At 44.9% G+C, this 14795-nt stretch overlaps 1 protein-coding gene across 15 annotated transcripts in view; it reads left to right on the top strand.

The window, feature by feature from the left end:
- The window catches only part of flncb (filamin C, gamma b (actin binding protein 280)), a 69221-nt gene continuing 54426 nt past the window's right edge, over positions 1 to 14795 (top strand). For 12 of the 15 annotated variants that reach the window (XM_080757822.1, XM_080757832.1, XM_080757821.1 and 9 more), the window contains exon 1: positions 2 to 904. In XM_080757822.1, coding sequence (XP_080613948.1) covers positions 529 to 904 — 376 coding nt within the window. In that variant the 5' untranslated portion in view covers positions 2 to 528. Of the gene's footprint in view, positions 905 to 14795 lie in introns of all 15 variants that reach the window. The other 3 variants (XM_080757820.1, XM_080757831.1, XM_080757818.1) reach the window with 1 other exon arrangement.

Genomic DNA, 14795 nt, shown 5'->3' with positions numbered 1-14795 from the left:
CATTTAGACACTCCAGCGTTAACAGCCCCCCAAGCAAGGCGTGCGCTACAGACCACCCTGTCTCGCCACCACAGGCAAGCGCTCATCTCCACAGTGTATATTCATTATTATAACGCACCCCAAGGCGACGGACGGAGGAGACAGTCACAGCTTTTCGCTGCCTGTTGAACCAGAAAACGAGCCGATGACTTCACAGACGTTTGGAGAGGATTAACGGCTTCTTTCATTCATCAGCCCACTGAGAGAAGGGCCTGGTCTGACAACTTCACCCTCTGTCGCAAGTAGGCTATTTTCTAGCGCACAACTCACGCCCTTTCACTCTCTCTCTCTCTCTTTTTTTTTTTTTTTTTTTTTTTTTACAATCTTCCTTCAAGTTTGAACTTTTTTCCCCCTCACTCCCAGCAGACTGCACAGCTTGGCACTGGCCCGAACGTTTTTTTCTCCCTTTCCTTGAGCCCCCGCGCCCAGTGAAAAAAATCGCACAAGCTGGCCCCACTGGTTGTGGTATAAAAGGGGCAACTGACAAACATGATGAGCAATAACACGTACTACGAGCAGCAGCTCCCACCGCAGTACTACCAGGGTACAGACAACGGCGAAGAGGAAGAGGAGATGCCGGCAACGGAGAAAGACCTCGCCGAAGATGCTCCCTGGAAGAAGATCCAGCAGAACACCTTCACCAGGTGGTGCAATGAGCACCTCAAGTGCCTCAACAAGCGGATCAACGACCTCCAGAAAGATCTGAGTGACGGGCTGAAGCTTATCGGGCTCCTGGAGGTTCTGAGCCAGAAGAAAATGTACAGAAAGTATCACGCCAGACCCAACTTCAGACAGATGAAACTAGAGAATGTATCGGTTGCTTTGGAGTTTCTGGAGAGGGAACACATAAAGCTGGTATCAATAGGTGAGTTGTAGTCTACTATGATGGCATGTTGGGTATTTAACGCACCGTTACGCACTGCATTTCGCACAAGCTGTTGCAACAAAAAAGTTGTTTAAGTTTTTCCCGGAGCTGTAAGCGCAATGGGCGTACAGTACAGTCCAACTGCAGATGAATGAAATGTATTTCAGACTGCCATTTATTTCAAAATGAATGCTATAGGCCGAATATAAAAAGTGTTGGTAGCCTATAGTTTTCTATGGTTTAATACAACTGTAGTTACCTATAATGTCAGAACCTGAAAGGACCGCAGACAAGGGATTTAAATAGGTCTATAACAGAGAAGCAGCTGGCTACTCAGTGGGCTGTATACAGGATAATAATAAAAGGATGAGGCAACCGCAAAACAGTGATAAACTACAGCAATTACTGATACCAGGTATACAAAGCATTAAATAGTACAAATTTAAACTGTGTACACTGTACAGGATACAGGCTAATAATAAAATAATGAGGCAAAACAGTCATACACACGCTTGCAATCACCTACACCTGAAATTAATAGAGTCAATCACCTCTCTCGCACCTGCAGTCACACTGCCAATCATTGAATCCACATCACATACAATGATCATAGGAGGATGAAGTATAAAGGTGTTCAGGAGTACAGTTCATCACCGGCACAACTTTGGATCTGTCGGTCCATAATATATCCATATTGATGTCCATTTCTTAGAGGGGTGAATGATGTGGTAACTGGGTTCATCACTGTTATTGCCATAATACATAACGCCCTTTAGAATGAATCCATCCAGCCAATACTTAGCCTACTCATTACAATCATCTACTATGGATCATGTACTGAGATTAATAGCTGGGGATTTACTTAATGAAATTAAGTTTGATAACAATTCTGGACTCACTGGAGTCGTATTTTACATTTTGTAATGTCATTTGGCAGGGATGGCTGAATACAGTGCATTTAAATTAATTATAGAATTATGCAATTTTCTATGAAACTGTATCTGGTGCTCTTAGTTAACCTCAGTTGCCTTTCATCCATGTTCCAGGATGTTCTGGGAATCCATCACATTCATTTATAGAGAATGATGGCCAGATTAAGACCACACATCAGACGTGTGGTACAGTATAATGACCTGGGAACTAGCTCTGTATTAATATCATCAGCGATTCTGAGAAATGGAGTAGAAGTGCTGTGCCTCATGCAATAAAAGTAGTTTGACATGTCCTTGAAAATGTCTAGATCAAGACAGGCTGAAAGTTTTGTCTTGTTGCTTGATCAGTGCGGCAGAAGGAGGTAACCCAGTGACGAAGTCAACCGCGATATGAGACCATGGGCGAATCTGAACTGAAGTCATGATCAACCGCTGCGACCAAATCTTGGTCGGATTATACTGTAAGGGTTGAGAATGTTCCGTGGTCACAAGAGCGGAAGTGCTGACCAGATGTAACTCCTAGCAGAGTAAAGTCTTGACTAAAGATTTGCAGAGTAGATTAGGTCTCGGATTTAAAGATGGACAAGTTAAAGAAGAGAAGTTTTAAGGCTTAGGTTTATATTCTTATACGGACTTGATTGAAGTTTGTAATCCGACAGAGAATCGTTCTGGCAAGATGCCTTATAAAAGGAGGGGATGACGTAACAACTAGGTAGTCGTGACGTCAACCCTGACAACAAGTGGTCCTTATACCAGTGGTTCCCATGCTTTTTTGGATCAAGGCCCAATCTCGAAAGTGTCACCGGCCTTTCGGCTGCTATGTTAAGTGATCAGAATCAGATAGGTGGGCTGTGTGCATTTTCATATAGCTTTGTTTATTTTAATGATCAATCAATCAACCTGATACAAACTTGCAATATCCTCACCTGAGCTGATTGAGCTCCAGTGAGTCCACCATTTGGTTGTAGCTATTGTGGAAATTGAACCCATGACCTTTTTTTTTTAAAGATATATTGTTTGGCTTTTTCTGCCTTTATTGATAGGTTGAAAGTAGACTGACAGGAAATGGGGAGAGAGATGGGGGGGGGGGGAGACACGCGGCAAAGTGCGTCGGGATCGGGAGTCGAACCCGCGGCACGCTGTCAGGCTGGCTCAGCAGCCTAGGTGCCAACTAACCGAGCTAACCGTCCGAGCCAAGTTGGCCAACACATGACCCATGGTGAGGATCTTACTGATCACCCGTTAGCTAGTAGCCCTGCTGAATATATATTATGCTGATAGATTTGGTCACATTTTGATGCGTTATCAGCATTTCTAAAGGTCTGTCTGATGCAGTAGCGAGTAGCCTATACATCGAGTTGGTACAGAACAAGATGGTGGTTATTCAGCAGTTCTTTGTGGAGGTTGAGAGGTACTATAGCATTTTAAAAACAACATAAAATACAATGTATTTCCTGAGGATAACACATAAAACTTTAAAGCCATGGTTGTCACACCTTCTTAGGAAACATTCCAAGACCCCCAAAGGAGTCATGCCTAGATCTGTATACTCCAAACCTGTGCTATATAGCACCTTTAAGACAGGTGCCAAAGCACCAAAATAGGTTCCCCTATGATTACTAGCCAAATAGCCACTTTTAGTTCTATTTAGCACCATTTTTGTTTAGTGTGACAGCAGCTGCTAGGTGTGTTTGGATTACAGTCATCTCTTTGTCATCACTGTTAAGGTGCCAAGACATGAGGATATTGTCCTGTGTGTGTGTGTGTGTGTGTGTGTGTGTGTGTGTGTGTGTGTGTGTGTGTGTGTGTGTGTGTGTGTGTGTGTGTGTGTGTGTGTGTGTGTGTGTGTGTGTGTGCGCGCCTCTTCATCACTTCCTCATAATTTTAGTTTAGGTCTGTCATCAGTTTGGCCTGTCCTTCCATACTGGGATCTTTGTCCATGTTGTCTCATTTGAACACAGTAGCTATGAAACATGCACAACAAAGGACCTGTATGTATAGAGGAAACTAAAGTGAGGGCGACTTGCTGACTTGTGACTGATTTGCAATGATTGCATGAGTAGAATCACCAAATATATATAGGGCTGAGATAGCTCTGGCCCATAGCCTTACTGCTTCTGATTCTGCCCTGCAGTAAGGCTCTGCTACTTTCGCTTTTAAATCTCACATGGAACTCAGACCAGCCTCTCCTCTTTAGCGTAAATAAAAATAACGTTTTTGCTACTCACCAAAACAAAGACGGGTTGTGTCATTAGAAAGCCTACTTTCCTTAGTGGGAGCACTCTGAGCCCCCCACCACACGTATAAACGGTACTTTTTGGCCAAAAAGGGATTTTGTTTCCACCGAAAAAAAATACTTTTAGTTACTCCAATGCGCCCTCTACTGATATTGCCCAGAGAATTGCCTCCCTCATAGAGAATATGTTTCCTCCGTTGAAAAGAAAAAGTACCGTTTATACGTGTGGTGGGGTCTCAGAGTGCGTCCACTAACGAAAGTATGCTTGCTAATGACACAACCCGTCTTTGTTTTATTTTTATTTACGCTAAAGAGGAGAGGCTGGTCTGAGTTCCATGTGAGATTTAAAAGTGAAAGTAGCAGAGCCTTACTGTAGGGCAGAATCAGAAGCAGTAAGGCTATGGGCCAGAGCTAGGGCTGAGAGATATAATTTTATATTATATCAGACTATCATGACATGAGACGTATATCAATTATCATATCAACAAATGCTGTCTTTTCCTGGTTTCAAAGGCTGTATTACAGTGGAGTGACTTACTGAACTTGTTTTAGATGTTCTATTATTTGTCTTCACTGATTATTACTTAATTTAAAAACAATCTCATTGTGTAACTAATTTGATAAAAGCACCAATAGTAGTCCCCCCACAACATCAGCATTGAGGTATCTGGTGAGAAATATTGTGATTAGATTTTGACCATATTGCACAGCCCTAACATTATTAGCCTATATCATAAATGGAAGGGGGGGGGGGGGGGATGACTCCTAAGGGTTGTTAGATGCGTGACATGTGATGGGAGGCTGAATGAATGTTATTCTTGTGATCAATGACAGCTGTGTGTGTGTGTGTGTGTGTGTGTGTGTGTGTGTGTGTGTGTGTGTGTGTGTGTGTGTGTGTGTGTGTGTGTGTGTGTGTGTGTGTGTGTGTGTGTGTGTGTGTGTGTGTGCGCGCGCGCATGCATACGCGTTTTGATAGTTGCTATATAGTAACCCTGGCTGTGGTGTGTAAGCGGTGAGGGGATAGTGGGTCAGCAGACTTGTTGGACAAGTGACATTGGTGATAAGCTGGAACCCTCCAGAACCTTGTTACTCAACTGGTTGGGGAGGAGGGTGTCGGGTAACACACACACACACACACACACACACACACACACACACACACACACACACACAGGCTGAACCAGGAAGTAGGTGCTGGAAGATATGTGGTGTAAGGCTGTAAGCACATGGTTGTGCTTTTGGTCCGTCTGCCAGGAGAAGGTCAGGATAGCGTTCCCATATCCTGTCCCCTTATTTATTACTATGCTCGGTCACACATGTCGCCAAGCAGAGTTAGTCCGGTCCACCTTCCCCAAGTCATAGAGAAAAGCACGCACTCAAACTTTGACAAAATTGTAGTGCCATGTCTTGACTGTCTGCAACAAGCAGTAACAGAACTTAACAATGATCAGATGAATCAGATCTGCAAGCTGTAAACTAGGCCTATCACAATTACTACGTAATCGCCTAATCGCTATTATTTGATGTAATCGCAATTATTTTGCAAAATTGTCACAATCATTTCCAGGTCAGAAAGGTTCATACATTATTGTGATGCGTTGTAAGCTTGTATATCTGCTACTTTCACTATTTTGTAACACATTTTTTTTATATTAAATATTAAATATGGCATATTTTGGTCATATCTGCCCCATGCAACTTTTGTTTACCGGTGCATGGGCTAGTTCTGATGCGTGACGCCATCGTACGACGAAGTGCATAACTCAACTTTTGCTTAGATGTAATGGTACTCTGTGATGGGTGTGTGTGTGTGTGTGTGGGGGGGGGGGGGGGGGGGGCTCTGATTGATGGGCAGACAGCTGAGGCCCTGTGCACCCTTCACTAACGGGCGCTTAAAATAGACTGAGCCTCCAGGGAGGGAGAGAGTATGGGTGGGAGTAGGGGGGGGGGGGGGGGGGGGGTTTAGAGTACTCAGGGGAGAGAGGAGCAAGAGAGGGTGTTAGGAGGTGAGAGGAACCACTGAGGACCAAGCGGTCAGTGAACTGGCGACTGGCGTGGTACAGGAGTGGAGAGACAGACTGTACAGAGAGAGAGAGTGAGAGAGATAGAGGAGATGAGGATGGAGAAAGGAGATTTTGGAGCAGGGAGATCTGATACACAATGGTGGAGACTGCGTGCGTGCGTGTGTGTGTGTGTGCGCACATAATGATTAAAGATGGAGTGCTGTGATTTTTCTTTTTTGTTTTGTATGTGTCTATGGAGTTAACATTACTCAGGACAGGTGTGGTTAAAATATTGAAATATGTCTTCCCTGTATTGTATTTTTGGTTTCTCAAAATGCCCAATCGAGGCCCAGATTAAGAGGCCAAATAGAAATGACAGTGATATAGTGACATCGCAATATCATCCCCTCGGCTAACCAACCCCCCCTCCCCCTTATCATACAACAACAGCTGTGGGTGCGGCTTCAGTTCAGGCCGATCACCACCCATCACCTTAATGAACTGGTGGGTGTAGCCACCTGATGATCATGTTTTAGGGGGGGGGGATATCACGGCACTCCGTCTTTAAGGTAAGGGTTTAGGCTTTGAGGAATTAATGCAGTGAACGGACATCAGTTCGTGAGTAAGTGTACAGTTTGTGTGTTTTGTGTACAATCCTATACAAAATGTATCCTGTGTAAATTCTTGGATGACAACTTGGAAAACGGTACCATAAGAACGACAGCAAAGTGTGAGCGCCCTGTCTGCTCTTATCTCCTGCTGCCCTCTCCCTCTCTCCTGCATGCTGGCCACATCAGAGGCCGAGGGAGACAGGAAGTGAGTGAGTGCTCTGATGGTATGCCTGAGCATTTTTGCAGCAGCTAAAGTATGCACTGTCTGCAGACTCAAACTCAGTTTAACAGAGGGTTGATGAACAGTTTGAACACTATTATGAGCCAGAGAACTACAAAAGTAACCAAATCGGGTCCATGTGGTTACATTTGTACGTAAAAATGTAAATTTAAGCATTTAGCAGAAACTCTTATCCAGAGTGACGTTCAATAAGCAAGGTAATCACATGGAAAGGTAATCACAATAAAAGATAATCACAGAATGCAGAGAGACAGTGTAGTGCGCAAGAAACCATGGGATCCCAGGTAAACCAAGAACCTATAGCATTAGTCATTAACATTAGATTTAGCAAGTTACTACACTGTGCACTGGAACGTGTGTGTGTGTGTGTGTGTGTGTGTGTGTGTGTGTGTGTGTGTGTGTGTGTGTGTGTGTGTGTGTGTGTGTGTGTGTGTGTGTGTGTGTGTGTGTGTGTGTGTGTGTGTGTGTGTGTGTGTGTGTGTGGGTGTGTGTGTGTGTGTGTGTGCATCCATTTTCCTGGGTCACTAGCCAGTGTAAATGCTGCGGTTTTGTAATGGGCTTCAGCAATAACTGTGTAATGTGATAGTGAACAGAGACAAAGAAATAAAGTGGAAAGCAAAAGAGATGGAGAGAGAGAACAGATTTTGAGTGAGACAGTTTGTAGGCCCTGTGTGTGTGTGTGTGTGTGTGTGTGTGTGTGTGTGTGTGTGTGTGTGTGTGTGTGTGTGTGTGCGCATGATGTCTGTGTCTCAACCAAGCACAATAATGACTCTGCAATGCTCTGTTAATTCTGTCTGAATGTAGCAACATGATGAATCCTTCCACTGAGTCTATCTTGAAAGAAACAAAAACAAGCCAGGTCCTATCTCTCCCTCGCTCTCTACCTCTCTCCGTCTCTCTCTCCAGCAGGGTCTCTGTCTGTCTTACTCTCTTCCTTGGTCTCTCTCTCTCTCTCTCTCTCTCTCTCTCTCTCTCTCTCTCTCTCTCTCTCTCTCTCTCTCTCTCTCTCCGTCTCTCTCTCCAGCAGGGTCTCTCTGTCTGTCTTACTCTCTTCCTTGGTCTCTCTCTCTCTCCAGTAGGGTCTCTAATTATTTCCATGTGTCAGAGGCAGTCAGCTCAGAAGAATGTTCAAGCAGCGCCAGGACCGCTTGCTTCTCTACATGCACACACACATGCGAAAGTGCATGGCTTTGACACACACACACACACACACACACACACACACACACACACACACACACACACACACACACACACACCACAGCCACTAGGGACAAAGCGGTCTGACCACTCAAGTGGGGAGAGTTCTGATTGCAGAATTTGCTATACACTACCTCAGAACACCTCCAGCCAGGCAATATATTCCTGGGCAAAACTGCCCCTGTGTCCTGGAAGGTCTTCAGTTTCCAGTGCATGGACTTTCCATTTCCAGTGTACTGTATATTCTGAAATAAACCCAGCCATTAAAGAAAAAGCATTGACCACTTGCAGGAAATGTCACATAGTTATTGAGAAACGGCAAGATTATATCTGTAGCCAACACATAAAGGTGTAAAATCCCAATTTCCTCTAGTAATTAATGGCTTATGAATCACCATAAAGGCTTGAGCTTGATGGGAACAAAAGACATAATCTGCTATTGATTTTTGGCCAGCTATACCCTCTGTGTTGTTTCAAACTTGGCTCTTCAAACTCATAAAGTGCAAAAACTGCAAAGCAAGGGGAAAATACAGTAGGCCTGTCCACATGCTACAGTCTCTCTAATGGCTGTCCTTGTAAAGTCTTTAGCACCACAGACAGCCAGGGTCAGCCTGTGGCCATGAAGACCTTCCTCACAGGACAGCTCAAATTTGACTTGAAGGCTGAAGAACAGGTTATACAGTACTATGTAATACTGTATAGTGTAAGATTGGCTGTTTGTTTCCTGTTTATTCCGCTGAGTCATGTTGTCATGTCTAATGTTGACACTGGTGATAGAACCTTCAACGATAGTAATCCTAATTTATAATCCGTTGTACAGCGGTGTACAAGCTCACCATTATACGACCGAGCATAAATCAACCATCACCGCAAAACAGAAAGCGCATGTAAACGCACACTGCTCACCTGTTGAACAAGAGTCGCTCAAAATGCGCTAAACTGTGTGGCTGCAGGGCAGCGGGAGGGTTTTCCAGATTTCCAATACTCCCCCTTCCCGATCTAGCTAGTGACAGATGGGATGACTTCATGGTTCCTGCAAGGAAACGGGGTAGCAGGGAGAGTTCACCAGGCCCCCATCAGCACATACTGCATGTCGGCCATCAAGGGATGACGCACTGGTTTGTTTCTATACCGAGGAATGAGACAGAGAGAATACTGAAGGATGAATGTCTTGGGCCTAGAGATTGGATAGTGGTCAATGTTGCCATTTCTTGAAACGGTACCTCCTGTACCTCAATACTGTGAGTGTCTCACTTTACATTCCCCCCCCCACTGTCTGACTTCATAAACGAACTATATTTAGTTTTAGCCAGTGGACTGAGCGTGGGGTACATGTTAAAGATAGACAGACAGAGGGGGCTGTGAGGAAACAGGGATTTGAGATGGAGGTGATGATTAGAATGTCAGACACTATGGGGTTAGTGGCGATTGGGTGATGGGAATGTCTTGTGTTGACCATGAAGTGACCATGAACAGTAACAGAATATCCTTCTTCTGAAGTTGTTCTTTGTCTCTGACCCCTGTCAGAACATCTAGCAGTCTGTTCTTTGTCTCTGACCCCTGTCAGAACATCTAGCAGTCTGTTCTTTGTCTCTGACCCCTGTCAGAACATCTAGCGGTCTCTGACCCCTGTTGGAACATCTAGCGGTCCGCTTTTGGTGCCCTCGTCCCACTGGTTGAGAAGCATTGAAGTAACAACTGGCAGCTAGTTCTGCCGGGGGGGGCGGGGGCTGAGAGGTGAGGGGTCAAGGGCCAGGTTCACGGCAGCTTGGCGGTAAGTGTAACTGAAGATGAGATTAGGTTGGCCTGGAGACGAATGTCTGGAGGATTGCCTGTGTGGGTGTGTGACTGTAGACATGGAGTCACTTCCACGTAGAGTGTGTAAGAGGAGCTGAGGTGTGACATCAGTGGCCGATAGGAGATACCGAGAGTGACCCTCTGAGCGGAAGGGAACTCGTATGTGGGTCCCTGGCAGGCTGGCCCCCACACGGAAAACTCTGTCATTTCTCGACCGTTTCGGACACAGGGCGGCTCGCCGGAACCGGGCCGGCACCCTGGCCGTGTTTCCTGTGGGTCTGGAACTTCCGGGGACGCCCCGGGGACCCCCACACAGAGTTGCACCACTCACTTCACATAGGTGTGATTTTTTGCTCGCTGCTTTTGTTCATGATTCAGTTGAAGTGAATCCACCTGTAATGTGACGTCCTGGAGGCTCAACAGCACTGGCTGTAGCTCATAATTCAAAGGGATATCACAGTGAATTATGATGTCAATATCAGACACAGCTGCTGTCGTCAATCTCTGAATAATGCCATTAACAGCTTGACGTGATCAGTCGGAGAGAAAGAATGACTTCAACAGAGACATTTCCCATGATTTGGGGAGTGTTTATTTGCTGGTCTCCAATGGAGGGAAAATGCATTTTGTGTATTCACCGAAGCGGGAAGCTACTCAGATGGCTCAGATTACCACTTTAGGTCTGGGGTCGATATTTTGGGCATGTGAAAGTTTTACACTTCGTCACTAAGACTGGGACTCATTCATTCAACCTTTGTTTAAATTCTAGGAGAGATCATTGAGGGTGACCCACATTTACAAGGATGCCACGATTACATAAACAACAATGATACAGTTAACAAACAGTTTAAAACAATTACATGCAGGTAATGCACGGTTATTAAGTATGTTCCTAAAATGTTTATGTTTAAATTCTTGTTGCAAAAGATTACAAGAATTAGGCGGTGCACCAATGCTGGAAGCAGCCTTTCCCAGTTCACTCTACAGTGTGTAGAGATACCAGACAGCATCTCATAAACACTCAACTACGTCTGCCCTAAAATATTGGCTCTAGGTTGATTCAAATGGGACAGGTGGTCTGTCTAGTCCCTTTTTTATTTTGACTGTCAGACCAACAGTAAGAAAGCTGACCATAGTGGAAACACAGATGGGAAAGCTCCAGCAAGATCCGGTCCGAAGCCAGGAAGGGCCCCATGTGTGGAACCAGGAATCTCTGTTTCTTCTTGTGCTCATGACATTACTCATAAATAGTCATTTGTCCTTCCTGGGGCTGTCTGCATTCATTGCCATCTCACCATCCCTTCACATGTTGACAGGACACTGTTGCTGTTGTATATTGCAGACTGTATTGCTGAATGTTGATATTGTGTTGTTTTTCTTAGTTACGTTGTTGCTACCCTCAGCTGTATATTTGTTAAAGTAACAGAAGGATTTCATAGTGTGTAACGGGGGTGGCAAGGTCGAATGTTGAGTGGGACTCAAATGCAGAAGACGAAGGCCGAAGAGTTCAACTCAATGGCTTTAGTTTTAGTTACAGAGTTCACCAAAACTTGGCACACGTCACAGACAATACCCGGCCTAAGGTTCTCCAGAAACAGGGAATGAATGAAGCAAAACGTGACCAAAAGGCTAAACATTAAAAACAAAATCACACCCGTCTGAAGTGAGTGGCTGAACTGAATACACAGGGGAGTTTAAATAGACACAGGGACTACAAGACACAGGTGATTGAACTGACAATCAACACATTACACGCTAACACACTAATATTGTCCAAATCAGGATCAGACTGTGACAGGGGGCCTGATTGCATATCAAACTGGGGGTTGAGTACAACTGGTCTCTAAAGTGTCCCATATTGACTTAATCTAGGACTTTACTTCCATTGAAGCTTCCCTAAAACAGCTGGCTTTGACTTGTGGGGAAGCAGGGGGCAGGGTGGGGGCTGTGGGTGTTCATACTGTGGAAACCCACTGGTTCCATCTGCTCCTCCTGTCAGTTGCTGTCACAACGTGAGCCGGTGGAGTTTACGCTCATGCTGAGAGCAGCTGGGTCTGGAGGAGGGCAGTGAATGAGCGACGCGTCACCTCATGTGCTAAAAGGCATTACATGCTTACACCTAATGTCATGTCTTTTGACCCCATGCACACGCATAACACGCACGCACACACGCACGCACAGAGCAGGCTTGTTGGTTGCCATGTGTTTACTGCACCTTGGTAAATGGGGTTACATTTGAAACATCTGTTATGGACCTTCCTCCGTATATAATTTGCCATTGATGAGTGGTTACTCACCGATGTCTGTCAATTCTGTCTCTCTCTCTCTCTGTCTGTCTGTCTGTCTCTCTCTCTCTCTCTCTCTCTCTCTCTCTCTCTCTCTCTCTCTCTCTGTGTGTTTCCCCCTTGGAATAGTCAGTCTGCTGACTGTCACACTGTCGACCTACTGTCAGCCTCTTAGCATTACTGTGCTGCGTAGGCCCTCACGTTTGCATGTGTGCGTGCGAAGCCGTGCGTGCGTGTGTGCTTGCGTGCGTGTGTGCAGGGCAGGCAGGTTTGTGCATGCCAGGGTCTCCGTATACATGAGCAGCAAAGAGGACTTATGAGCTATAGATCAGATCACAATGTTTGTATACAAACGTGTAGAGTGGTATTTCTGTTTAGAGTATGTCTATCTACACAATATACTAAAACCAAAAACTCCTGGACACTGTCTTCAAGTGCAATGAAAAAGTTTTAATAGGAATAATTCAACTTAAAACCTTTAGTTTCTTCATTGAGGTACTGATAGTTCACATTTGTTCAGTTATATTATACAATTTGTGTAGAACAACCCATTTTTAACATGACAAACAAAATAAATAGCAAGCCATGTACCACAATATTAAAACCTTAAAACGTTTTAATTGCATTACAGTGGGGACCCTTGTTTAGTCTTCTCCTACGCACTTGTAGCCTTTGTAGGCGTACAAAAGACTTGCTTTTTATATCTACACAATAGAAAATAAAGTGCCCAGAATCAGATTAGAGCCTTGGCTATGTTTAGTTTTTCAACTTGCGGTTGTAATTACACATTTCAGTTGACAATTAATTGTCACACTAATAGTTGTGATTGACGATTTTATTGTGTCATTGGAACAGACAGACAGACAGACAGACATAGGGAGGGAGGGACGGACAAAGCTGGGCATTAGAGTGCTGCACCCTATGGTTGCAACACTGGAAAAGTTATTGCGATTAGTACAAATTGTGACGGGCCGAGCTTGTTCACAGCATGGTAGCTAGCTAGCTAGCAGAATTGTTTTCTGAACAAAGGTTGTTCGGCGCAGTAGCCCCCTGTGCCAGTGCCTGCCAGTGCACGCCACACCACATGGTGTTGGGGAGGGGGTTGGGTCCACAATACTGCCTGTGTGTGTGTGTGTGTGTGTGTGTGTGTGTGTGTGTGTGTGTGTGTGTGTGTGTGTGTGTGTGTGTGTGTGACTACTGACTAGTGTGTATCCGTTCTCGAGGGTTTGTTGTCTCTCACCAGTTGTTGGCTGCAGATGTCTGGGAGCAACTGGGGCCAGCAGCAGCTGACACTGCAGGGGGAGGGGTCCTCCAGGGCCACAGCAAAAGACCCTGTCACCATTCTACACTATTTCTGCAGTCTACACCAGGGGTTCTCAACCTGGGGGTCGCCAAATTATTTTGGGGGGTCCCCAGACTATTAAAGAAATAGTGTTTTTGCAACTGAATGGCTGGAAAATCGAAATTAAGAGTTTACATATAGTACACATAGTACATGCATATACTTTCCTTAATGATTATATCTGGTTTCAGTATTTTTTATGATGTATTTTCTCTATTACTAAGGTTATTATAGCGGTCAATTTGTATTGGGGGTGCAGCAGAGGGAGTCGCGAGACATGGCCAAAGCGTTTCCGGGGGTCCCCCATCCAAAAAACCCTGGTCTACACACACACACACACACACACACACACACACACACACAACCAGACACACTCGTACACATACTCAAGCAGACGTGAAAATCGGCTTGTACACACATCTGCATGCATACTGTACATACTGCTCAATCACAGATGCAGAATACAGAAATTCACACACACACACACACACACACACACACACACACACACTACTGCAATCTAATCCCACCTCATTTCTGACTAAGCCCCTTGTGTCCGGCTATAGGAGACAGTTCTGCCTCACTGTCCGACAGCTCTCTATAGCCTCAATGACTCCACTACAGCAGTTCCACGAAAAGTGGAAAAGAAGCGGGCTTGTCTTCCTTCTTCCCCTTCTCTCTCTGCCTTAGACACAGTGCACCTCTCTCAAGCCTTGGCTCTCAAAAGGAGACATGTAACATCACTCTATCCTGCTCTGTGGGACGGTATTCTCTCAGCTACTGTAGTACAGCATGCAGTGTGACGCTGGCATCAGGCTGAAAACAGATGCTTTAGATGAGATGAATGGGATAAGAACAGCATGGAAACAAGGGGATTTCCTAGTCTCGAAGCTGCAATCCAGAACTTACTTTAATGAAAACATTATTTTAGACAATCTGTATGGTATGTTAATACGATATAACGAGCACAGCTGTAGTGGTTGAGCCATTTAGACGCTGGTGTCAGGTACAGTAGGACACCTACAGATGACAAAGTAGGCTACTGTCTGAAGCTCTTTCCTGACAAAGTGGGGGTTCCCTACTCTTGCCTAGTCTCGCATAGCCAGACAGCAAAATTCCACAATCTCCGACTGCTATAGAGTCTGGAACTACACCCCCGAAAAAGTAGATTAACAGAAGCTGTCATTTCCTGATTTCCATCCACGAAATTTCTTTTTTTAAATATAAATACTTGTATACTTAAT

The sequence above is a fragment of the Protomyctophum bolini genome, assembly GCF_963924005.1.
Source record: "Protomyctophum bolini genome assembly, chromosome: 23".
NCBI lineage: Eukaryota > Metazoa > Chordata > Actinopteri > Myctophiformes > Myctophidae > Protomyctophum > Protomyctophum bolini.
This window is presented reverse-complemented; position numbering and strand designations above follow the sequence as displayed.